At 43.8% G+C, this 26,335-nt stretch overlaps 2 protein-coding genes across 20 annotated transcripts in view; both read left to right on the top strand.

Annotated features, from left to right (window-relative positions):
• LOC143280962 (ryanodine receptor-like) overlaps window positions 1-16,555 on the top strand; it is a 224,004-nt gene extending 207,449 nt beyond the window's left edge. For all 18 annotated transcript variants that reach the window (XM_076585792.1, XM_076585799.1, XM_076585793.1 and 15 more), the window contains 9 exons: window positions 856-974; window positions 1,926-1,986; window positions 3,511-3,657; window positions 5,990-6,121; window positions 7,811-7,859; window positions 8,844-8,951; window positions 11,003-11,067; window positions 12,042-12,142; window positions 13,718-16,555. In XM_076585792.1, the coding sequence (XP_076441907.1) occupies window positions 856-974; window positions 1,926-1,986; window positions 3,511-3,657; window positions 5,990-6,121; window positions 7,811-7,859; window positions 8,844-8,951; window positions 11,003-11,067; window positions 12,042-12,142; window positions 13,718-13,868 (933 nt within the window). In that variant the 3' untranslated portion in view covers window positions 13,869-16,555. The remainder of the gene's footprint in view (window positions 1-855; window positions 975-1,925; window positions 1,987-3,510; window positions 3,658-5,989; window positions 6,122-7,810; window positions 7,860-8,843; window positions 8,952-11,002; window positions 11,068-12,041; window positions 12,143-13,717) is intronic.
• A 7,812-nt stretch (window positions 16,556-24,367) lies between these two features.
• Window positions 24,368-26,335, top strand: part of LOC143280961 (uncharacterized) — a 21,263-nt gene continuing 19,295 nt past the window's right edge. For both annotated transcript variants that reach the window (XR_013055081.1, XM_076585786.1), the window contains exon 1: window positions 24,368-25,227. Coding sequence is in view for 1 of the 2 variants with exons in the window: in XM_076585786.1 (XP_076441901.1) it covers window positions 25,225-25,227 (3 nt within the window). In the remaining variant the exon portion in view is untranslated. The remainder of the gene's footprint in view (window positions 25,228-26,335) is intronic.

The raw sequence follows: 26,335 nt of genomic DNA, 5'->3' as shown, positions 1-26,335 counted from the left end.
TGTCATGTCTGTTGGTGTGTGTGTCAGAGCCTGGATCTCTCTGAATGGTTTTCCTGTCCATTCTGCAGTGCTGTCATGTCTGTTGGTGTGTGTGTCAGAGCCTGGATCTCTGAATGGTTTTCCTGTCCATTCTGCAGTGCTGTCAGTCCATGTCTGTTGGTGTGTGTGTCAGAGCCTGGATCTCTCTGAATGGTTTTCCTGTCCATTCTGCAGTGCTATCAGCATGTTTGTTGGTGTGTGTGTCAGAGCCTGGATCTCTCTGAATGGTTTTCCTGTCCATTCTGCAGTGCTGTCATGTCTGTTGGTGTGTGTGTCAGAGCCTGGATCTCTCTGAATGGTTTTCCTGTCCATTCTGCAGTGCTGTCATGTCTGTTGGTGTGTGTGTCAGAGCCTGGATCTCTCTGAATGGTTTTCCTGTCCATTCTGCAGTGTTGTCATGTCTGTTGGTGTGTGTGTCAGAGCCTGGATCTCTCTGAATGGTTTTCCTGTCCATTCTGCAGTGCTGTCAGTCCATGTCTGTTGGTGTGTGTGTCAGAGCCTGGATCTCTCTGAATGGTTTTCCTGTCCATTCTGCAGTGCTGTCAGTCCATGGTTATTTCTGTCTTCCCCTCCATCTCCCTCCTTCATCAGTTCCTTGGAGGATTGTTTCAGCAAGGCCATTGGACTTTGTTACATGGCCATAGCAGTGTAGCTTTCTTTTTTAAACTATGTCATAAGATCTTCAGAAGACCCAGTGTGCTTTAAAAAAATGAGTATATGCACAAAGGGTGCATGTTAGCTTTACCACTTGAAATGTGTTTTCATGTTAATTTGCTGTGGTGTTCACTGGCTAACACTGTCTGGCCATGTGCACAGGTGCGAACACGCTATGCAGAGCAGTACGACTATGACTCCATCACATCTTTACTGGGCATGGAAAAAAGCAGCGGCAAGACAGAAGAAGAATCGTCAGGCTCTCGCTTCATCCCAGCATTGTGAGTCAGAGTTCACATGTTTGTCCAGTCTGTTTTTGTAGGTGTCTGTTAGTCCTAGCTTTGTTTTTATGTCTGTCTGATTATGTTGAATTTTACTTTCATTTCTTGACTGGGGGAGAAAGGTGGCAGAACGGTTCAGACGCTTACCTGCCAATACAGTGTCTTTGAGAGTCTAGGTTCGATTCCCTCTCTCACCCTTTCTCCCAGGTTTGACTGGAAAACCATACTGAGCATCTAGTCATTCGGGTGATTTAAACTGAAGTCCCATGCACAGCACATGCTTGGCACATGGGGAAAGAACCCATGGCAACCTAAGTGTTGTCCTCTGGCAAATTTTTAAATCCACTCTGATAGGTACACAGTTATATATGCATGCAGTCAAGGTCTGACTAGCACATTGGGTTATGCTGCTGTCAGACACCTGCCTAGCAGATGTGTATATATGGCTTTGTCCAAACGCTGTGACTTCTTCCTGAGAAACTGAAACTGAAACTTGACCAGTGTCTCAGTGATGTGTAGCCAGCAAGGCTTGCCTCTATAGGTAATCATGACCACCATTGTGCTGAAGCATTGACCAGTGCTAAAAACTCTCCGCTTCCACTCAGGTGTGCCTTTCTGGGGCTATGTAATGATAGCGCGCAGTTAGTGTGTGCACAGTTATGTTCTATTTAACAAACTTCAGTGTCTTACTGTAAGGCTCACTCATAAGACTTTTGGCTGCCTTCAGACAAGAGAAGGATTAAGTGTGGCTCTGTTTTGGATAGTGGAGCTAATGCTTAAGTGAGATATGGTAACTGATACTCGTGTATGCCTGATAAACATTTCTTCTTTTGTGAAAGATCTGTTTCGCTGTCTTTTCATGCTGTTGTTCTGTTGGTATAAAACTTGATTGGGACATTTCTCTTTGACTGCAAAATGGAAAAAACAGAGACTGTGTGGTAACTGTTGCAGCTTGAGCAACGTGGACTACCAGTACCAGGTGTGGAAATGGGGCGTGATCTTCACTGACAACGTGAGTCTTGGAGCTGTTGGTCTGTATAGGCGATGGTTTTCTTGAACTGTTCTGAGATAAGTAGGGCTCTTAGGGAGATGGTTTTCTTGAACTGTTTTGAGATAAGAAGGGCTCTTAGGGGGATGGGTTTTCTTCAACTGTTCTGAGATGATAAGAAGGGCTCTTAGGGGGATGGTTTTCTTGAACTGTTCTGAGATAAGAAGGGCTCTTAGGGGGATGGTTTTCTTGAACTGTTCTGAGATAAGAAGGGCTCTTAGGGGGATGGTTTTCTTGAACTGTTCTGAGATAAGAAGGGCTCTTAGGGGGATGGTTTTCTTGAACTGTTCTGAGATAAGAAGGGCTCTTTGGGGGATGGTTTTCTTGAATGTTCTGAGATAAGAAGGGCTCTTTGGGGGATGGTTTTCTTCAACTGTTCTGAGATAAGAAGTGCACTTAGGGGGATGGTTTTCCTGCAATGCTTTGAAATAAAGAGGGCTCTGTGGGAGATGGTTTTCTGGCAATGATTTCAGATGAGAAGTGCTCTTAGGGAGATGCCTTCTAGAATTGTTTTGAAATGAAAAGAGCTCTTTAGGAGATAGTCTTCTCGAAATGTTTTCAAATGAAAATGGCTCCTAGGGAGATTGTCTTCTTGATGTGTTTTGAAACGAGAAGGGTTGTTTGGGAGATGCTTTTCTTGAAATGTTTCTAGACGAGAACAGCTCTTGCTTTCATGAAAATTGTATTTTGCATTGTATAATCTTTGACAAAACAGATTTCTCTTTGTACAATTCTGGCTGTTCTGCCTAGGGAGAGCACGTTGCTACCAGCTACTCTTTTTTTTTTTTTTTCTTTTTTTTTGTGGGGAGGATGCGGGAAGGGGAGTTGGGGGGGGGGGGGGGGGTGTCAGGGTTTAATCCTCCATTTCAGCATGTTGTCTCCCATTTTACTCTGATTTTCCTCACTCCACCCAGGTGTGAATGGGTACCTGACTTTGATTCGGGGAAGGTGAAAATGGTGGAAGGAGAGGATTGGATCCCTGCCTTCCCATGCCAAAACTCTGGACATAGTGGACATGTATTCACTGGCCCAGTAGCCCTAAAAGGCTGTGGGACCATTAACCTTTTACCTGGCTGTGAAGGGGTGGCTCACTGTGTGCATCAGCAGAAACAGTCATTGTCAGTTCTTCACTCTACAGGGCTCAGAATACCCACCCATCTGATTGTCCGTGACATAAAGACATAAATGTCCTTAGGAGTCATGATGGCTGCCGTAAAAAGAGGGTGCTAGTCAGGGGGGCAAAGAGGAGGTTACCTACTTCCGGGAGGTTATCGGCCGTAGCTGCTTTCGTTTTCTCCGCATAGGCGGATAGTAGTTTTCACAGGACAGGAATGTCAGACCCCTGCCAGAGTCTGCACTAGTGGGTCACGGTTAGTATGTTACTTAAACGTAATTTTAGATAGAAAATTTCCTTAAAGAGGTATGGGAACTTAAACTTCTCTTCCTTTTTTTTTTTTAATTTTTTTTTTTTACCCTTTCTGTGTGCAGTCGTTCCTGTACATTGCCTGGTACTTCCTGTTCTCTGTGCTGGGCAACTTCAACTTCTTCTTCTTCGCAGCACACCTGCTGGACGTGGCCATTGGCATCAAGACACTGCGCACCATCCTGCAGTCTGTCACACACAACGGAAAACAGGTCAGTGTGGGGGAGGGGGCTGGGGTGGGGGAGGGGATGGTGACAAAAATGAACAACACAGACTTACAAGCAAGACAAATGGAGTGTGTCAGTGACAAAGCACACACACACACACACACACACACACACAGAAGAGAGAAAGAGAGAGATGGAAGAAAGAGAGTACATCAATTTCAATAATAGTGACTCCTCATCAGAACATCTTTGGATAAAGTGGTTTCAGATTTGAAAAAAAAAATTCATAAGAAAATAATGAAAATTTACTTTGTTAAATTTTTGAAAGTTGAGAGTTTTGATGTGTTTGTTCAGCTGGTGCTGACAGTGGTGTCACTGTGTGTGTTCAGTTGGTGCTGACGGTGATGTCATGGTGTCTGTTCAGTTGGTGCTGATGGTGATGTCACTGTGTGTGTTCAGTTGGTGCTGATGGTGATGTCACTGTGTGTGTTCAGTTGGTGCTGACGGTGATGTCACTGTGTGTGTTCAGCTGGTGCTGACGGTGATGTCACTGTGTGTGTTCAGCTGGTGCTGACAGTGATGTCATGGTGTCTGTTCAGTTGGTGCTGACGGTGGTGTCACTGTGTGTGTTCAGTTGGTGCTGACAGTGGTGTCATGGTGTCTGTTCAGTTGGTGCTGACGGTGATGTCACTGTGTGTGTTCAGTTGGTGCTCACAGTGGTGTCATGGTGTCTGTTCAGTTGGTGCTCACAGTGGTGTCACTGTGTGTGTTCAGTTGGTGCTACAGTGATGTCATGGTGTCTGTTCAGTTGGTGCTCACAGTGGTGTCACTGTGTGTGTTCAGTTGGTGCTCACAGTGGTGTCACTGTGTGTGTTCAGTTGGTGCTCACAGTGGTGTCACTGTGTGTGTTCAGTTGGTGCTGACGGTGATGTCATGGTGTCTGTTCAGTTGGTGCTGACAGTGGTGTCACTGTGTGTGTTCAGTTGGTGCTGACAGTGGTGTCACTGTGTGTGTTCAGCTGGTGCTGACAGTGGTGTCACTGTGTGTGTTCAGCTGGTGCTGACAGTGATGTCACTGTGTGTGTTCAGTTGGTGCTGACAGTGGTGTCACTGTGTGTGTTCAGTTGGTGCTGACAGTGGTGTCATGGTGTCTGTTCAGTTGGTGCTCACAGTGGTGTCACTGTGTGTGTTCAGTTGGTGCTACAGTGATGTCATGGTGTCTGTTCAGTTGGTGCTCACAGTGGTGTCACTGTGTGTGTTCAGTTGGTGCTCACAGTGGTGTCACTGTGTGTGTTCAGTTGGTGCTCACAGTGGTGTCACTGTGTGTGTTCAGTTGGTGCTACAGTGATGTCATGGTGTCTGTTCAGTTGGTGCTGACAGTGGTGTCACTGTGTGTGTTCAGTTGGTGCTGACAGTGGTGTCACTGTGTGTGTTCAGTTGGTGCTGACAGTGGTGTCACTGTGTGTGTTCAGTTGGTGCTGACAGTGATGTCACTGTGTGTGTTCAGCTGGTGCTGACGGTGATGTCATGGTGTCTGTTCAGTTGGTGCTGATGGTGATGTCACTGTGTGTGTTCAGCTGGTGCTGACGGTGATGTCATGGTGTCTGTTCAGTTGGTGCTGACAGTGGTGTCACTGTGTGTGTTCAGTTGGTGCTGACGGTGATGTCATGGTGTCTGTTCAGTTGGTGCTACAGTGATGTCATGGTGTCTGTTCAGTTGGTGCTACAGTGATGTCATGGTGTCTGTTCAGTTGGTGCTGACAGTGGTGTCACTGTGTGTGTTCAGTTGGTGCTGACGGTGATGTCATGGTGTCTGTTCAGTTGGTGCTACAGTGATGTCATGGTGTCTGTTCAGTTGGTGCTACAGTGATGTCATGGTGTCTGTTCAGTTGGTGCTGACGGTGATGTCACTGTGTGTGTTCAGCTGGTGCTGACAGTGATGTCACTGTGTGTGTTCAGTTGGTGCTGACGGTGATGTCATTGTGTGTGTTCAGCTGGTGCTGATGGTGATGTCACTGTGTGTGTTCAGCTGGTGCTGACGATGATGTCATGGTGTCTGTTCAGTTGGTGCTGACGGTGATGTCATGGTGTCTGTTCAGTTGGTGCTGACGGTGATGTCATGGTGTCTGTTCAGTTGGTGCTGATGGTGATGTCACTGTGTGTGTTCAACTGGTGCTGACGGTGATGTCACTGTGTGTGTTCAGCTGGTGTTGACGGTGATGTCACTTTGTGTGTTCAGCTGGTGCTAACGGTGATGTCATGGTGTCTGTTCAGTTGGTGCTGACGGTGATGTCACTGTGTGTGTTCAGCTGGTGTTGACGGTGATGTCACTTTGTGTGTTCAGCTGGTGCTAACGGTGATGTCATGGTGTCTGTTCAGTTGGTGCTGACGGTGATGCTGACGTGCGTGGTGGTGTACATCTACACCGTGGTGGCCTTCAACTTCTTCAGGAAGTTCTACATCAAGGAGGAGGATGGCCAGGTGGACTACAAGTGTCACGACATGGCCACGGTCAGTGTGTCCGTCTGTCTGCCTGCTTGTGTGTCTGCCTGTTTGTCAATTGCGTGTTTTTGTGTCTGCCTGTTTGTCATTGTGCAGAGATGCAAACCGTTCTGATTTCTCCATATTTTGTTACGCGTGATCGCAGTTTGTTCCGACGTTACGCTAGTGTCAAAGTTGTTGCGACTAGTTCATTTTCGACAGGAAAGCATGGTCACATGCTTTCCTGTCATGATGCTATCCAGATGCTTTAGACATATAGATGACAGTGCCAGGGCATTCAATACTAACCTTGGTCTCACCTTGAAACAGCATTGAGTGGACCAGTCAGCTTAATCGTTTGCCCGAGCAATAGAGAACGTGGCTAAATCAAGTTGCGTCTTGGTCAAACAGCGTCTGTACCTGGTGGATTAAGCTTGCAGATTAAAAGTATGTTTGCTGATGTGGCTTTGAAATCGAGTGTTCCTACCAAATTCAAAAAGTGCCAACCAAATTTCCTGATTGTTCCTACAAACACTTGACATCTCTGAGTGTGCGTTTTCAGTCTTGGGTCGGTGTGTTCACACGTGTGGGTGCGTGTGACATGGGTAGACTGAACGTGTTTTTGTTTTTGTTTTATATCTTTTGCTTTCTATTTATCTTTCCTTGCACTATATTTTAATCTGTTTACCTTTTATCGTGTTATCGTTTTTTTGTTTTTTTTTATTTTTTGTTTTTTTCCCCCTCAAGGTCTAAGTGCTTTGGTTGATACTGCTGGTCAGGCATCTGCTTAGATGTGGTGTAGCATATATGGATTAGTCTGATAGTGATAATTGGACCAGTGAACAGTGGAAGTTGTGTCAGTCATGGGAGAATGCTGATATGTGATAATTTGGACCAGTGAAGAGTGATAGTTGTGTTGTGAAAATTGGACCAGTGAACAATGATAGCAGTGTTGTGCTAATTTGAACCAGTGAAGGGTGATAATTGTTGTGACAGTCATGGACCAGTGAATGGTGATGTATGTGTTGTGATGTACTTGTCATAACTCAAAAAGTGCTGTTCTCCCAGGCTCATGGCAATGTGAGTGTGGGTGATGGGTGAGTAGAGAGAATGGGGGTGGGTGGGTGGATGGTGGTGGTGTGGTTTGAAAGGGAGAATGACTGCCGATTTTTACCCCTTTTACCTTTTCTTTCCAAAACTTTTATTTTACAATTTTTACAAAATCTGTGGCATGCAAATTATAATTATGCTCCTTTTTTACATGTATGTATTTAAAGCAAAATTGCTGTTATCTCAGCCGTTTAATTACATGTGTGTCTGTGTGTGTGTGTTTTGGAGTGTAACAGTTGTAGTATTGAGAGTATTTTACTTTGTGAGTTTTATACATTGTGTTTTTGTGATATTAATGATTCTGTTTTATGTTTCTACTGCTTTTTATATGTTTTCTTGTTTCACTTTAGGTACTGGATTGTAAAGCGTGTAGAGCTTGCTTATGCTTGAATTATAGCGCTATATGAAAATAAAATATTATTATTATTATTATTGTTATTATTATGTATATATTGGATCAGTGAACGGTGATGTTTGTGTTGTGATAATTGGACCAGCGAAGGATGATGAACGTGTCATGACAGTCATGGGGGGAGCACTGATGTGTGAAAATCGGACCAGTGAATGGTGAGAACTGTGTCGTGACAGTCAGGGTGATGTTTGTTGCAGTGCTTTATCTACCACCTGCACACCGGAGTCAGAGCTGGTGGCGGCATTGGTCAGTATCATTTTCAGTGTTGATGATTGTACCGCTTTGGCTGGGTGTTTGGTTTTTTTTTTGTTTTTCTTTTTGTTTGTTTATTTGGTTATTTTTGTTTTTCCTACACCCCAGCATTTTATTCCACTTAATTTTCTTGCTTACTGAATTTTCTGACAAAACGTTTCACTGAATTGCCCTTTTTACCTCATGGCTGAGAGGCATAAAAAAAATTACAATAGAAAAAAAAGAATCAATAAAGTGATGAAATCGATGAAATAGAACTCAAAGTGCATATTTCTTTCTTTCATCAATGAAGATTCTGTTTTTCAGTGAGGTGATGCAGGAAAAAAAAAGTAGGAAGAGAAAGAAATGGACAGAGATGGAATACAATCTCTTTTCTATGAGGCAGAAGAACTGGAAATCAGAATTGAAATACTGTCTCCTATGAGGCAACAAGCAATATATGTCTGTATGTTTTTGTTGTTGTTGATTTTTCATATGTTTTTAAAATTGTTATTTCAATATCACACTGCTGAAAAATATGTGTATTTTCTAGAAAAACAGAAATTTTTGTTACGGTATTGCACAATACACATACAGTATGACTACATTGACTGGGCCTTTTTTGTTTTGGTCATTTCACAGTACACATATGACATATTTTATCTTTTTTTCTTTTCTTTTTTGTAAAAAATACATAGAGTATTTGTTGAGCTCACCAAGAAATCATATTATTATTGTCATAAACTGTAGTTCCTACGAAAAACATAGTTGAAAATAGTCTCACTGAATTTTTTTTTAATTCTAAAAACCCCATTGTTGAATATAGTTATGCTAAACCTACTTCAAGTGTAGGCAATATTCATAAATACCAAGTGCTGTTTATATGTAGCACATTCGGGAGGTACCTCCTACTTTGTCTGTGGGTCACTTGTCTTCCACTGTGTATGCCACTGTCATTGTTAATCAACCCAGTAATGATGTTCACGCTCTGTTCTGCAGGTGATGAGATCGAGCCCGCAGACGGAGACAGCTACGAGACTTACAGAATCCTGTTTGACATTACTTTCTTCTTTTTCGTCATCGTCATTCTCCTTGCCATCATTCAGGGTAAATATTTTACTGTTTATTATTCAGATAATTCTGTACATACATATACATAAGTGGGCAAATGATTTGATGTGTATGTAGGGTTTTTTTTTTATTTAAATTTTTTTTTTTTTTTTAGTTGTGATTGATTAATTCTGAATAAAACAAAAGGGGGGAAACAGAGCTGGTATGTGTGCCATAAGATCTGGTCATTGAAGAGCTGGTGTGTGCCTTCAAGATAAAATGAAGCTGTCTTCATGACCACATGTTCGGTCAGGCTGGATTATAGGATAGAATTCAGTGTGGACCAGTAGGACATTGATAACAAAATGACAGAACACACACATTGGTTTTGACAATGGGTCATTGATAACAAAGTGACAGAACACACACATTGGTGTTGACAGTGGGTCATTGATAATAAAATGACAGAACACACACATTGGTGTTGGTACTTGGTCATTAATAACCAAATGACAGAACACATACCGGTGTTGACAGTGGGTCATTCATAACCAAATGACAGAACACACACATTGGTGTTGACAATGGGTCATTGATAACGAAGTGACACAACACACACATTGGTGTTGACAATGGGTCATTGATAACGAAGTGACAGAACACACACATTGGTGTTGACAATGGGTCATTGATAACAAAGTGATAGAACACACACAGGTGTTGACAGTGGGTCATTGATAACAGTATGACAGAACACACACACTGGTGTTGACAGTGGGTCATTGATAACAAAATGACAGAACACACACATTGGTGTTGACAGTGGGTCATTGATAACAAAATGACAGAACACACACAATGGTGTTGACAGTGGGTCATTGATAACAAAATGACAGAACACACACAATGGTGTTGACAGTGGGTCATTGATAATCAAATGACAGAACACACACATTGGTGTTGACAATGGGTCATTGATAACAAAATGACAGAACACACACAATGGTGTTGACAGTGGGTCATTGATAATCAAATGACAGAACACACACATTGGTGTTGACAATGGGTCATTGATAACAAAGTGACAGAACACACTCATCAGTGTTGGCAATGGGTCATTGATAACCAAATGACAGAACACACTCATCAGTGTTGACAATGGGTCATTGATAACAAAGTGATAGAACACACACACTGGTGTTGACAGTGGGTCATTGATAATCAAATGACAGAACACACACATTGGTGTTGACAATGGGTCATTGATAACAAAGTGACAGAACACACTCATCAGTGTTGGCAATGGGTCATTGATAACCAAATGACAGAACACACTCATCAGTGTTGGCAATGGATCATTGACAACAGTAAGACAGAATGCACACAGTAGTGATGGGAGTAGGTCACTGACAACAGTATGACAGAACACACACATCGTTGTTGACAATGGGTCATTGATAACAAAATCACAACACACACACATTGGTTGACACATGGATCATTGACACACAACACACACAGTAGTGATGGCAGTAGGTCACTGACAACAGTATGACACAACACACACACTAGTGATGGCAGTAGGTCACTGACAACAGTATGACACAACACACAGAGTAGTGATGGCAATAGCTCACTGATAACAGTGGCACAACACACACAGTAGTGATGGCAATAGGTCAGTGACAATAGTATGACACAACACACACACAGTAGTGATGGCAATAGGTCACTGACAACAGTATGACACAACACACACAGTAGTGATGGCAGTAGGTCACTGACAACAGTATGACAGAACACACACATCGTTGTTGGCAATGGATCATTGACACAACACACACACAGTAGTGATGGCATTAGGTCACTGACAACAGTATGACACAACACACACAGTAGTGATGGCAGTAGGTCACTGACAACAGTATGACACAACACACACAGTAGTGATGGCAATAGGTCACTGACAACAGTATGACACAACACACACAGTAGTGATGGCATTAGGTCACTGACAACAGTATGACACAACACACACAGTAGTGATGGCAGTAGGTCACTGACAACAGTATGACACAACACTGACACCTGTGCTGGCTGTGTGGCAGGTCTGATCATCGATGCCTTTGGAGAGCTGAGAGACCAGCTGGAGCAGGTGAAGGAGGATATGGAGGTCAGTATTTGGCTGCGTCAGCTGCCATGGTTAGATTTAGAGTGGTTGATGATTGAGTGTCATTTTGATACCCCTTTTGCACACCAGGTTCTTCTATTTTAAGCCAGTAAATTCTTGCAGTCAGTGTAACTTCCATTCTAATCCATGTCAGCGTTTGGTGTTTCAGCTTAAAAACAGAAATTAGCTGCTATTAATCAGTTTTTTGTGCCCTTCCCTGAAGTGCACTGTCAAGATTATCATGTGTGGAAAGAACAATATTTTTTTCTTATTTTTGAGACACATTTAGAGTTGACGAACATACTTTTAGAGAAAATGAATTTGTTGATATTTATCATGGACACACACACACACACACACACACACACACACACACACACACACACACACACACACACACACACACACACACACACACACACACACACACACACACACACACACACATACATACATACATACATACATACAGACTCATGAGTCGACGAACATACTTTTAGAGAAAATGAATTTGTTAATATTTATCATGGACACACACACACACACACACACACACACACACACACACACACAACCTAAGCGCAGGGTTTATCACACAGACTGTCATGAGCCAAAAATGCGTTTGATGTTGCTCCCTTGAGCACACAAAAAATGACACTTTTCATTGACATACTACCTTGATTTCTGTTTTCTTTATGTCTAAACATAACCAAGGAAATATTCTCAGTTATCTAATGATGGACAATGATGCCAACTGGTTGGGCAATCACTTTGAGAGAAGCAAAAAAGAACCTCCAAAACACACACACAAAAACTGCTTTCTTGCCTCTGCTGCTGGGCTGCCAGTCAACTTCCCTTTACTGTCATCTTTCATGGTTTTGGTGCTGTTCGCATCATCTTCCTGCTCTTCTTCCATGTTCATGCACAGGTGTGTTATCATATATCCATCTGATGCTCAAGTGTTTCTGTGTTTTCAGTCCAAGTGCTTCATCTGCGGCATTGGCAAGGAGTATTTCGACAAAGTACCGCATGGTTTTGAAAAACATGTGATGAACGAACACAACTTTGCCAACTACATGTGAGTACCAGAACAGGCGTTTTGTGTCCTTGTACTTGATCACATGTTTACACACGTAAAATGATGCACATGCATATGCTGCGCACTGTTGGTTATATCTTTTTTGTTTAGAATGCAATTTGAAGTGTGAGAGGGGCTCACTTTTTGCTGAGGACACTGCAAACATGTTTGCTGCTGTATTCATGTTTGAGGTCTGCATAGAATCTGTTGAAATGTCATAGGGTTTGAAAGGCCAGGTCTTTGACATTTTGAAAAATAAAGCTAACAGCAAAACTAGGAGTGTCTCCTGCCACCTGGGAGACGAATATTCTGTGGATCATGTTTCCTTCAGGGAAATGCGGCTGAAACGGGATTTTATCTCAGGAAAAATGTGTCCCAGGAATGCTTATAATTATTAGTACTGTACATGCTTTAGCATTATTTTCTAATGCCCATATTTGTTTGTATTTATTTATGAAATGGAGGTGCTGTGTCAGAATCAGTTAGGCATTGGACTTTGGATCGTGTGTTGACCAGTGATGAGGGTTTGTGGACTTAGGATCGTGTGTTGACCAGTGATGAGGGTTTGTGGACTTAGGATCGTGTGTTAACCAGTGATGAGGGTTTGTGGACTTAGGATCCTGTGTTGACCAGTGATGAGGGTTTGTGGACTTAGGATCGTGTGTTGACCAGTGATGAGAGTTTGTGGACTTAGGATCGTGTGTTGACCAGTGATGAGGGTTTGTGGACTTAGGATCGTGTGTTGACCAGTGATGAGGGTTTGTGGACTTAGGATCGTGTGTTGACCAGTGATGAGGGTTTGAGGCCCCATTTCAGCATGGTGCTGTGTTGCTGGGAATGGCTCTTCATCCCCACTGTCCTCACTCCAGCCAGAATGGGTACCGGACTTGAGTTGGATGGGTACCTGACAATGGTTGAGGGAAGTTAAAACGGAGAAAGAAACTGGGCCCTGCTATCCTGTGTCGAGCCCTAGACACAGTGGGTATGAATTCACTGCCCCAGTTGGCTGTAAAAGACTGTGGGCCCTTTAATCTTAACCTTCTTTTGTTTTGGTTGTGTGTGTGTGTGTGTGTGTATATATTGTGAAAAGGTAGTTAAGAGGTATGTAGCTCTTTCGCTGCCATAGGCAACTTCAGTTGACCAGACAGATCACCAGCATAGGTGATGATAGTCAACATGGAGTTGTGAAGTTAAGCGTACTGTTTTTCATTTGTGTAACAGTACTTGACAGCTGCAGCCAGCTTTCCTGTGCAATAGGATATTGACTTACCTTCCCCCCTTGACTGAATTTAAAGTGAAAAAGTGCACTGAGTTTTCACTCAAACCAGATTGTGTGACTGAGCGTTGAGTCTGAAATATTTGGGGCTGGGAAGTGTTTTTTTGCTGAGAAACATGGCAGCTGAAGAGTGAGCTGTGATGTGGTTTGTTGGCAGGTTCTTCATTATACTTGGATCTGCTAGATCAACAAGCTGGGCACAAAAAAAACCAACACTTCCAATACTCTACTACTATTATGGGAAGTGTTTTTTTAACTTACAAGCATGACTGCTAAAGAGTGATGTGTTGTGTTGTCAGGTTTTTCATCATGCACCTGATCAACAAGCCGGACACAGAGTACACAGGGCAGGAGACCTATGTGTGGGAGCTCTACCAACAGCGGTGCTGGGACTTCTTCCCTGTGGGTGACTGTTTCATCAAGCAGCACGAGTCGGAGCCGTCTGGCTGATGGAGGACCTGTGCTGCTGGTTCTCCACACATGGACACTACAGACATTGTGTGGAGTCCAGTCGTGGTCAGGGCATTGCAGCCCCTGTCTTCTTGCCCTCTGTGGAGTTTACAACATGGACAGTGTCTTTTGTGTCTCTTTTTGAACCTTGCAGTGACTCTCTTTACTTTTTTTTTTTTGTGCATTGTGTGACTTGTTGCTAGGACTTGACAGACTTGAGTTTGACAAACGGCAGTGGTGTTGCATTGTGTGACTTGTTACCAGGACTTGACAAAGTGGATTAAGACAAACGGCAGTGGTGTTGCATTGTGTGACTTGTTACCAGGACTTGACAAAGTGGATTAAGACAAACGGCAGTGGTGTTGCGTTGTGTGACTTGTTACCAGGACTTGACAAAGTGGATTAAGACAAACGGCAGTGGTGTTGCGTTGTGTGACTTGTTACCAGGACTTGACAAAGTGGAGTTTGACAGACAGGAGTCCTAGAGATGAGGCTGCTGTAGATGAGAGGACTGGATGTGGGGTCTGTGTAGGCCAGTGTGTCGTTTTCTAAACTGCTGAATTTCCGCCCAAACCTGGCCAGCCAGGGTACCAGCCAGTTTGTACAGGTGTCTGTGTCTAGAGTTTACATTTATACAGGCTGTCTTGTTAAGGAATGTGTTCATATGAACAGTTTTTCCCCCCTCCTGTTTTTTCGTTCTCTTTTACTGGCTGAATCAGTTTTGAAGTTAGTATTTCATTATTGATGCGCAGTGCTGTGGGTATATAGTGAAGTATGGAGACTGCAAACAGAGTTGTTAACATAATACAGAGACTGCAAAAAAAATATGAGACTGCAAAAAGACATTTGCAAATTTTAAAGATTGCAATAAGGCAGTAGCAAATTATGGATATTGCAAAAAGCAGTTGCAAATCCTAGAGATTACAAAAAGACAGCAGCAAAGAATTGAGACTGCAGAAAGAATACAGACTGCAAAGAGCTAATAGATGAATGATGGAGACTGCAGGAAGACTGTCTAGGTGTTGAGCTGTGTTGTGTGTGTTCCCTTCCCCTATCCCTGCACCCTGTTAATTGGCACACGCCCAGTGAACTGGCCCATGGGGAGAGACTTGGAAGGGTATGCTTCTGAAGTTTGGAGTTCTTTTCCCCACTACACGTCTTGTGTTTCCGTCTCCTTTGTCATTTTAAAAAACCCTGAAAAACATTGTGTAGAGTGTGTTATCCAGTCCATTTTACATGCTCAAACCCAAACCTTCGGTATTTGATAAAATGCGCAAGAGATAGAAACCGTCAAATAAAAAATCTTGAGTATATTGACTGTCGAAAATGCAAAGAGCAGAATATAGTATGTATCAATGTGGTGTGAATGGTTATGTGGAGTTCGTTGCATTGACAGCGGGAGTGTCGATGAATGGAGTAACCCATTCCTTCAGAGTTGCCATTTAGAATTTATTTGTCCTGTGTGTGTGTGTGTGTGTGTGTGTGTTCCAGAATGTTATACCCATTGCCATTTTAAAAAGAAGTGAGGGGGAATGAGGAATGTTAACATCTGCAAAGCATGATTGTACTTCTTTTCTTTATGCATTCTGTGTAGCTCACGTTCTTGTTATTGCAATGTTTGTCTCTTTGCATTTGGTTTCCCTACCTTAATGTGAAAGGAAAGGTTTCAGTGAGCAGATTTGTGATACAAATTCTTTTCATTATGTGAGACTGGAAGAGAAGTTTGATGGATTTCTTTAGGTTTGTGGAGATCTGCATTTAATCTGTGCCTTTAGATTTTGTAGTGCTTTTTTTTTTAATCAACATAGTGGTTGTTTCATTAATGACTTGATTATTGTTGGTGATCTGTGCATTACTGTCGGATGATGTTTCAACATCAAATTTCTGAACTCAGTTCAAGTTCGTGCAATACACATGTGCAATAGCTTTCAGCCGTGTGCAATAGATCTGATTTTTAAGGTATTTATCAGTCTCCATTGTATAAGATTCTTTTGAAGTTTATATTTTTCATGTTTTTAAGATCACTTATTACGCTTTTGCACTTGCTATTGATGCCCCTATCTTCCTGCACCATTTTCCTTCTTCGATAAGCAGCCAGTGTTATCATACTTCCATACTTTTAACTGCAAATCATATTTATTAAAATAAAAAATGAACACATGAAATTTGTATAGTTATGAAAACAGGCTACACCTACATTATCCATAAGAATCAAAATGTGTGATACAGTTTGTTTTTATGTAAGATGTTGTGTAATAATGTAAAAACAAAAAAAAAATTAATGCATTATTAACCATTTAAAAAAATAATTTATTCAAAAGTGGGTTTGTGTCATCATTGGCATACTTGATCCAAAAAAAAAAAAAGTATACAGATTCATGGTACCATGTTTTATGTATGTTAAGTGATGTCCCTTTTGACGTCTTCCTCTTCACGTTTAGTTAGATGAGTTTGACAAGTGAAGACTCTCCCTCTACTGGAAGGTAAGCTGACAGCCTGTGGTGGACGGTCTTCAGGGGATGTGCACCGTTGTGTCTGGTTGTGTCGTCGCTGTGTCAGTGGAGAGGAGGACACAGGGGTGTTCGTGTAGCGCTTCGATCAGCTCTTTCTTTTTGCTGTTAGTTTGCTTTGCTTGCATGTGTGTGCATGTACATCCCTGTTTGAAGAATAAAGTACAGGCCATCCTCCCACTTGTGTGCTGCGTGTGTGTGGTTTTCTGACAGTCACTTGTTACGTCTGCTTTGTATTGTTGATTTATCGGTGTGTGTGGTTTTCTGACAGTCACTTGTTACGTCTGCTTTGTATTGTTGATTTCTGGGTGTGTGTGGTTTTCTGACAGTCACTTGTTATGTCTGCTTTGTATTGTTGATTTCTGGGTGTGTGTGGTTTTCTGAGTTACTTGTTACATATACTTTGTATTGTTGGTTTCAAGGTGTGTGTGGTTTTCTGACAGTCACTTTCTACATCTATGTTGAATTGTTCATTTGCATTACTCTTGTCACAACGGATTTCTCTGTGTGAAATTCAGGCTGCTCTCCCCATGTAGAGCATGTCGCTACAGTGAGAGCACTACCCGTCTTCATGTATGGGTTTTTTTTTCTGTCTTCAAGTGTATTTGTTTTTCCTGTCAAATGGATTTTTCTACAGAATTTTGCCGGTAATAATCGTTCTGTTGTTGTGGGTTCATTTATGTGCGTTAAGCGCATGCTGCACATTGGATCTCGGTTTATCATCTTATCCGAACGACCAGCATCATGACCACCCACTTAAGGTCAAGTAGAAGGGAAGAATATTCTCTTCTTTTTTTTTTTCTTTTTTTCTTTTTTTTGCTGAATAAGATTTTTCAGTATTACTTTATTTTTCATTTGATTAGAAAATGCTTGTTCTGACCCGTGAAGTCAGCTTTAAATCAGTTATCAAGCTGTACATGTAGATCCACTAACATTTATCACTCACAGGACCAATATCAGCCCATTTACATGCACTCACTACAAAACCCTTGCCAACACTCCTGCAATACCTGCAGAAGAGAAGAAAATAAACATCTTTACAAGCAAGTGTACTAGGGTCACATTGAATAATCGGTAGTATAGTACATAAAAAAAACAACAACTATGAACTGAAAATTCTCCAAACATATCACAAAGAACAACAAACAAACATTTTTTTTTAACAGCTAAAAATTATACACAGTTGTCCCCTCTTACAACGACCTTGCTTATTTAAGGTGTCGCATAGTTAAGTCAACCCAGTTCTTTCGCACCAACCAGCAGCCTTCTTTATCTCAATAAATTTTCCTTGTTTGACTCGACAAGGAGGAAGGTAGTGGAATGGTTATGATGCTTATCCACCAATACAGTGAGGGCCTGGGTGCGAATCTCAGTGTCGCCTTTTCTCTCAAGTTTGACTGGAAAATCAAACTGAGCATCTAGTCATTCAGATGAGATGATAAACCAAGTAATGGTGTGCAGCACACACTTGGCATGCTGAAAAAAAAACAAACCCAACACAACTCATGACAACGTTAGTCTTTCTCTGGCAGAATTCTGTAGAAGAAATCCATTCTGACACAAGTCATACAGTGCACAAAAATATATATGCATACACATGAGGCGTGACGTTGGGTTATGCTGCTGGTAGGCATCTGCCTGGCGTGTGTGGAGTAGCATTTCAGGATTTCCCCTGATGCTGTAACGCCTCCTTGAGAAACTGAACCTGATACCATGAGAGAGATCGCCGAGGGGAATCAGTATGCTGTAAGCAGCCAGTTGGGCAGCCGAGATCAGCAGCATACCAAGTGGATGAGCAGCCTCTTCAGAATGGAAAGATGGTGTGGATGGATGGGTAGTTATACATGCTATTAATAGTTTTCAGTCCTTAATTGTGTGCAAATGGACAGCGGCTCCACGCAGTGACCATGGATGACCGATGTTTTATGGCAGTTCAGGGGCCTTTTAAAAAGAAAGAAAACACACAAGTTGATAGGTAAAAAAAAAATCTCTGAATGAACCTGACAAACCCGACTTTTCGTTAAATATATATAGTCATGTAATAGCTTTTAAAAACGTGTGGTACGGCTGAAGAAAAAACAACAAAAACATTTTCTTATTAATTATGAAGATAGAGAATGCTGCTGATGATTATAATGAAGATGCTTCTAGGGAGGTCCGTTTAGGCTTGGGACTACGTGACAAGGCTGTACTCTACACACTTCCTTTCATAATGACATCCCGGCGTTAACCAGGCCCGAGAGATACAGACACTTGCGGTGTTGGTCAGGAAGTTCGAGCAACACACCCACCTATCCCCACACACACACGCCCCCGCGCGCGCACACACGCACACGCACACACACACACACACGAAACGACCTTCCTTGAACCAAACTCCAGTTCAAAAATTCAGACAAGGAGACACTCCCAGGATGTGAGAAACCACTGCTGTAGCGATACAGCCAGGAAGACAAATCATCGGATTCACAGTCTTCTTCTCCCTCGATCAACTCTGTTTCACATTGTCACAGGGGTGCCGCACAAAACTGTTCACCATGTCCCCCCCTGGTCAGTCTGTTGTGTGTCAAAGCCAGGGTCTCTGCGCATGGTTGTCCTGTCTATTCTGCAGTGTTGTCAGCCCATCGGGTTTTTCTTCTGACTCAACCTCCGTTTCCCTCTCCCAGATTCCTTGTGAGATTGTTTCAGCAAGGCCACTGGGACATCGTGGTGGCAAATGAATGAGCAGATAAATAGAAAGATGCATCCACATTACTGTATTACACTTTGTCACTGCAGATTTCATGTTCGTTTAAGTTAAAAAAAAAAAAAAAGACCACTACTTTACTTCACAAAACGTTTTGATCACTCGACGGAAAGAATTAAGCGTTTTGTCAGTATTTATCAGTGTCTGTTGATGTGTTGTCTTCACAGTATTGGTCACTATTGGTCTACTATTTATGAACCATTCCAGGTGTTGAATCAGTAATTCAAAAGAAGTGTTTTGTCAGCTTTCACCAATGTTTGATGTGTTGTCTTTTGTGTATAAATAATTGGTCTATTATTTATTAACTATTCCAGGTGTTGAATCAGTAATTCGTAATAATGTGATTGAATACTTGGGTGCATGCTTATACAAGACAATCAAGATGGACAGCTTTGTCTCGGACAGATTTTTCGCCATTCACCTTTTGGTATGTCTGTAAAGACTCAGTCTTTGAACGACGATAGCAGTCAGACATTTGACCATCTCAGATCCGACATGAATACTTTGCGTGGCGCTGAAATAAACTTGGATTTTTCCGAATGGAAGGCAAAACTACCAACAATGTATGGTAGTATGCGACAACCCCCGAATGCATACTTTTCCCGTATGTATGTATGATTGCATTGGCTCTTAGTGCTGCAGCCGTGGGGGCTAGTTGGCCTTTGGGAACGACCCCAACGCCGACTGTCTTAAACCCCTCTTGGCCGAGAGACTGAGTTGGGATGTACTTGGGCAAGACACTCTCCACCATAATCAAATTCTAGCCCAGATAGTCAGGACACTGAGCAGTTGCCTCCTCTGCTGTTCTGATGGTCATAGTCGGACACGACTGACTATCATACATACATATATGATGATTATGAGGATGATTCAACAACAATAACAGTTCTTCTTCTTTTTATTGTTATCATTATCATTATTATTATCAAGTTACTTTATTTAGCGTCCATTCTCAAAAAGGACTCCAGGCGCATACTTTTAAGGCGTCTATTGTCTGGAAGAGCGAATACATGACGTGTACTTGGCAAGTACATTATGCATACCGAAAAAGACAAATTTCAAATGCTGATTCAGCGCACAGGGATTGGTAGGGAAATGTCCCGTGAACAAAACGTAGGATCACGGACACACACACACACACCCCACCCCCCACACACCCACCCACACACACACACACACAACACCAGACAGACAGACAGACAGATAAGTCCGTGACACAGGATGCCAGGGCGTGGGTGCCGTGGCCGAATCAATCGGGCGTCGGACATCTGATCCAGAGTTCACCACCAGTCAGGGCTGGAGGACCCCGCTTCGGTGTGAGGAGAGGACTGGGCCCCGACTTCTTACATGCTATGGCGAGCCCTGGAGATAGTGGATGAGAACAGTTCACTGCGCCCATGGCTGTGAAGGGCTATGGGGCCTTTAACTCACTCAGTACGGCCAGTCCTCTCTTCTCCTCTACACAGACCCCTCGGATGTCCAGTGGGTGTCTCAATGACCCAACCTTTAGCTTCCGTCATCAGAATTGTGGTATTCTTTGTCAACATTCACCTCTTCAGTAAACAGCCTTCCGCTTGCAATATTTTGATGGTGGTAATTGGGGTGAAACGCTGTTAACGTCTTCTCTTTCGCCGTTCGTATGGAGAGAGTTAACCACTCGCCTCAGTCATCAAGACGACGAAGCTGCGGAGATGTTTAAAGCTGACTGGTTTTATGGTGAGAATAATGACGATCAGGAATCTCCAGTTCATCAGTGAAGTACTGCTGACCTAATCCCTCTGTGTCAGTGAAAGACATCTTACATATATCTGTCATACTGCTTTGTGTATGTTTCCCATTCAATAAAATCTGAGAAGCCAGTCGTGACCTATGTAACCATTGTCCATGAACTTCCAGCTGCACTTGTACATATGCTTCTGAACACACACACACACACACAGCTATGCGTGGACATGGATCGTGACTGTTTATCGAGTCACGTCATGTATTTGCGGTATTTGGAATGATGGACATAGTGTCTTATCTGTGTTATATATACTGGTGTCAGTACAGTGTTGTCTCAGCACCCCTCCCCCCTTTCCCCACTTACAGGGGTAGTTCCGTCTTCCTGGGGTAGTTCCGGCGCGCAGTCCCAAATTCACAGGTGTCCAACTTGACCCGTGAAATGGGCACAGTTTCAGTTTCTCAAGGAGCGCCACTCAATCCGGACGGCAGGTCCATATACGCTTCACCACATCTCAGCTGGGCGGATGCCTGACCAGCGACATAACCCACCACCCCTTGTCACGTCTTGAATGTAGGCATGATGTTCATGTCATGTGTGTGTGTGTGTGTGTGTGTGTGTGTGTGTGTGTGTGTGTGTGTGTGTGTGTGTGTGTGATGTTGATTTTTCATTCACGCTTTTTAAAGAAAGAAAAAAAAAAGTTTGCAGTCAGTCATTGTGTAATCCAACGATTTAATTGTTTGCGTGTATATACAGGGTGGACTTCTTTTACACAGTTTTGCCTGAGAACACTCGCCGGTCGGTGTTGCCATGGGTTCTTTTTCAGCGCGCCAAGTCACGTGACGAGTGCGTGCCGTGCTGCACTGACACGGGACCTCCGTTTATCGTCTCATCCGAATGAACTGACGAGAAGCTCTGTTTGATTTTCCAGTCTAACTTGGGAGAGAGGGTGAGATCGGAACTGGAACCCAGACCCTCAAAGACACTGTACTGGCATATAAGCGTCTTTCCCATTCTGCCACTTCCATCTGCCACCCTTCCATGGGCACAGCACTGAGCACGGAAAGTGGCGATAATTATCTCCCTTCCATGGGCACAGCACTGAGCACGGAAAGTGGCGGTCCATAATTATCTCCCTTCCATGGGCACAGCACTAAGCACGGAAAGTGGCGACAATTATCTCCCTTCCGTGGACACAGCACTAAGCACGGAAAGTGGCGATAATTATCTCCCTTCCATGGGCACAGCACTGAGCACGGAAAGTGGCGGTCCATAATTATCTCCCTTCCATGGGCACAGCACTGAGCACGGAAAGTGGCGATAATTATCTCCCTTCCATGGGCACAGCACCTAGCACGGAAAGTGGCGGTCCGTAATTATCTCCCTTCCAATTTCCTACCGCACTGATTAAACTTCTTTTCCAAACTTCAGATTCACCATAGGCGCAAACTGACCGCCATGATCGCTCCTAAATCATTGTAACCTAAATCACTGTCACTGCGAACCAGAATATACACGTCTATAGTGACTGCGTTTACCTCCCCTATGAACCTGAAAGGGATAAGTACGCCTTTACGACATGGATATGGATAACGATGGCAGTTAAACACACTCAATCCATGAAATCGGTAGCTATACATATGGCGGCCGTGCTGATTATGCAAGCTCTTTGGCCATGATTCATCACTCAGAATAAAAGAAAATACTGCTGTCTAACCAGAAAAAATAGTACTGATGAACGCGTTATTTCAGCTGACGCAGTATACTTCGCACGTTCAAGCGCCTTGTCCATTCAGTATGCATATACACGCAGCGAAATCTTTGGAGTACAGCTGCTGCTTCGAAGTCAACTTGAACAATGACTGACCACAAACATTTTTTTCTCCAAAAAGCGTGAAAAAATCAGCATCACTCGCACACACACACACACACACACACACACACACACACACACACACACACACACACATATATACATATAATATATATATGCATTGATATAGTGTATATATGTATTGTTAATTTTATTACCATTCGTGTTAGTATCATCATTTTCAAATGACGGCGTTGGGACAGTCAAATAAGATGACGAACAATGCTTTGGCCGTGATGATTGTTCAATGGTATGAGGCTACGTGGATATTATTTTATTGTCTGCAGTAGGCATCATTGCGGGCGTCAACTTGAATGCAGTCATGGTGGGTACGTGAATTGCGACTAGGGAACCAAACAATGTGCTCCACCCCCCTCCCTGCGCGGCCCCTCTCCCTCCCCCCCTTCACCCCCACACACGTGCGCACGCACTGCACCCGCACTCCCTTTTCATTGCAAGGCTGTTCTCCTCCACTTCAACTCTCCATTCTTTTCTTTCCGGTTCGGTTCTCGGAAATAGGCACACACTGCATTATTTCACACCCGGCGCAGCTGAGAGAATCAAGTTTGGCCTGACTGGCGAAGCAGTTACATTTGTTTGTTTTGTTGTTGTTGCTGCTTTTTCTAACGTTTTCAAAGCCGAAAGAAGTACATTTTCGTCAGTGTTGACCAAAGTGCATCTTTCGGGAAGGCTCCATGATAGAAATACATTTCTGGTTATCAGAGTACCTTTTAAAAAAAAATAGGTTAACTGAACTGAGTATAATTATAAATTATCATTGTCACTGTCATGTTAACAGTGTATATTGTTAGGCTTCACTTTATGTGGGACAAAGTCGGACTGGAGTCAAATCTGCAGGCTTGTACTGAAATATATGCTTTTTTTTTTTTAGTAAGACTATCAAAATACATTTTCACCGAGGCTGCCATTGAAGTTGTTTTTTTTTAGGCTGTTCGAAGTGACTTAGCTTTCATTAATTCATCAGGTACTTGTTCAGCCGGATCGATTGAATAATTGAGTACCTTTCTAAAAACGTACATTTTCTGACTACTAATTGAAGTCGGGGTATACATTTCCGAGGCCATGAAAGAACACTTTTATGTACTTAGTACAATTTCAAGCTGATTGATATACTAGTGTTGTTGTTGTTGTTGTTGTTTTTTCCAGTTAGTGAATGTTTTCTGAATCCAAGAATGTCGAGTGAGGAAAGAAATTTCAAGCTGATGAGCCGGCACACACACACACACACACACAGGACTCTACAGACACACACGGGCCTGTTGGGGGAAGGAGGTAGGACGGGGGGACGGGGGGGGGGTTAAATGATGTCTGTGAGCCGAGTCTGACTAGCTCGTGACACACGGCAGACAGGGAATGGGGAACATGGGAAGGATGAAAGGGGGGGGGGGGGGGGGGGGGGGGGGGAATGAGGGAGGTGTATTTACCTGCTGGCGAAAACTCAACTCAGCCTCTCTCCCTCTCAGCCAAGTCTGACTGCTACGGCCAGAAATAGGCAGGTAAGCAAAAGTATGTGCCCACACTTCCCCACCTCCCCAACCCTCCCTCCTCCCTCCATGTCTTTCCGCAGAAAGAGGGCATGCACTGCATTCTTCAAGTGCTCCGACGGCCCACAGAACCAGTCTGACTGCATGCATGTTTCGCGAGCAAGCCCAGAAAGAGATGCGTTGTGAAGAGAACGTACGGACTATTTAACCTGTCAAACTTTGCCCCCGTCTGCTCTCTCCGATTACGTGGCTAAGCACGTGCATATAATTGCCTCGGTCTGCGGAATCTCTGGACAGTTATTTGCACTTCATTGCGTGTGGCGATACCAACCAGCAAGCCAGCCCGTGCCTGATGAAAATAAACAGCGCGGAAGGTGCAGCAGCAGCTTCGGTTGGTTCCCACAGCGAGAGGATTGTTCTTGGCGTTATGACAACTGTTGTCACCGTCCAAAGTTGAACCGGTTTTCATTCTTTGTAGTCGCCAGTCATTTGCGCCACTGACTGAACAAGTTGTACAAAGCACTTGTTCCGATTGGGAAGACAAAAAAGCCACAGAGCGAGCGGTCTAAAACCCCTGACGGTTTCCCATAAAAGGTCTACACACATCTGCAGCCCTCTGACTTCACCCCGGAGGCCTCACCACGCGGGGTCGGGGGGGGGCACGTTCTGAAAACATCCGCCAGACTCAAAGAGTTCACACCTCCCTGGAGAAAAAGTTCCCAGTCTGAGCGGCGCTTTGAAGCCGTATGGCGAGAAAAGGAATCATTGAAGCAGGATATACATGTCTGTCAGTTCTTTGAGTTCAGTGCTCCGCTTGGTGTTGTCACAGAGGTAGTTGTTCCACCATCACCAGATTAGCATCTGTATCCCTCCGCCGAAACCAGCGCAACGGTAAACGTAAAAGTGAAAGGGGGGTGGGCCGCTGGCAGTGCCAACGTTCTTGTTCGCTCGACATTCACAAGACAGCGAGGATAAGAGGCGTGGAGATACAGTGTTACAATGGTAAGTGTGTGTGTGCGCGCGCGTGTGTATGTGTGTGTGTTTTCCCCCTGTCGTCTCTTCAGAAGTAACGTAGATGTTTGTAACCGTTGTCAGATGACATGAAGTTGTATAAAAACAGCCAGTGTATGTGAGTGATGAATTATCGCCTGTCTGGTAATCGGTGATAACATTCTGGAGCCGGCACGTGCTGCCGATGTACGTGACGTCAGAGGTATTATTGCGTTGAGCGCGTGCCAGTCTGGTGCGCCCATCCTTGCAATGAGTCGTTCCCGTTCTATAGTCAGCGCTCATTTGTGGACTGACGGTGTGTACATACGTATGCACACGCGCGTTTGTATGTGTGTGTGTATGTGTGTGTGTGTGTGTGTGTGTGTGTGTGTGTGTGTGTGTGTCTGTGTGTCCGTGTGTCAGTGTCTGTGTCTGTGTGTCACGGTATCTGTGTCTGTCTGCCAGTGTAATTATGTCTGTGTGTGTGTGTGTGTGTGTGTGTGTGTGTGTGTGTGTTGGCTCGTGTGACTTCTCGGTGTATCTGTGTCAGTTAGGTGTGTATGTGAGTATCAGGGGTGTGTGTGTGTGTGTGTGTGTGTGTGGGGGGGGGGGTGCCAGTGGGGGATTGCACGTGTATTTTAAGCTATTGTCACGTGTGTGTGTGTGTGTGTGTGTGTGTGTGTGTGTGTGTGTGTGTGTGTGCGTGTGTGTGGCAGTGTGTGTGCACGCGCGCACGCGTGTGTGTGTGTATGTGTGTGTGTGTGTGTGTGTGTGTGTGTGTGACCCCCTCGGTGAATCTGTGTCGGTCAGGTGTGTGTCAGTGTATGGACAGGGGCGTGTGTGGGGGTAGGGGGTGGGGAGCGGGGATGGGGGGCGTACGTATGTGTGCTGGTGATATATTGTGTGCGGTGTGTCTGTGTGTGGGAGTGCACGCGTACTGGTACGATGATGATAATGACTCACGGATGATGATTGTGTGTGTCAGTGTATGTGTGTGTGTCAGTGTGTGTGTGTGTGTGGGGGGGGGGGGGGGGGGGGTATGAGTGTGTGTGAATGTGTGTGTGTGTGTGTCCGGTGTTGTGTGTGTGTGTGTTTGCGTCATGGTATCGCTATTCTGTGT

This window comes from Babylonia areolata, chromosome 4, assembly GCF_041734735.1.
Source record: "Babylonia areolata isolate BAREFJ2019XMU chromosome 4, ASM4173473v1, whole genome shotgun sequence".
NCBI classification, from domain to species: Eukaryota; Metazoa; Mollusca; class Gastropoda; order Neogastropoda; family Buccinidae; genus Babylonia; species Babylonia areolata.
Note: the sequence above shows the minus strand (reverse complement) of the source record. Positions and strands in the feature narration are given on the sequence as shown.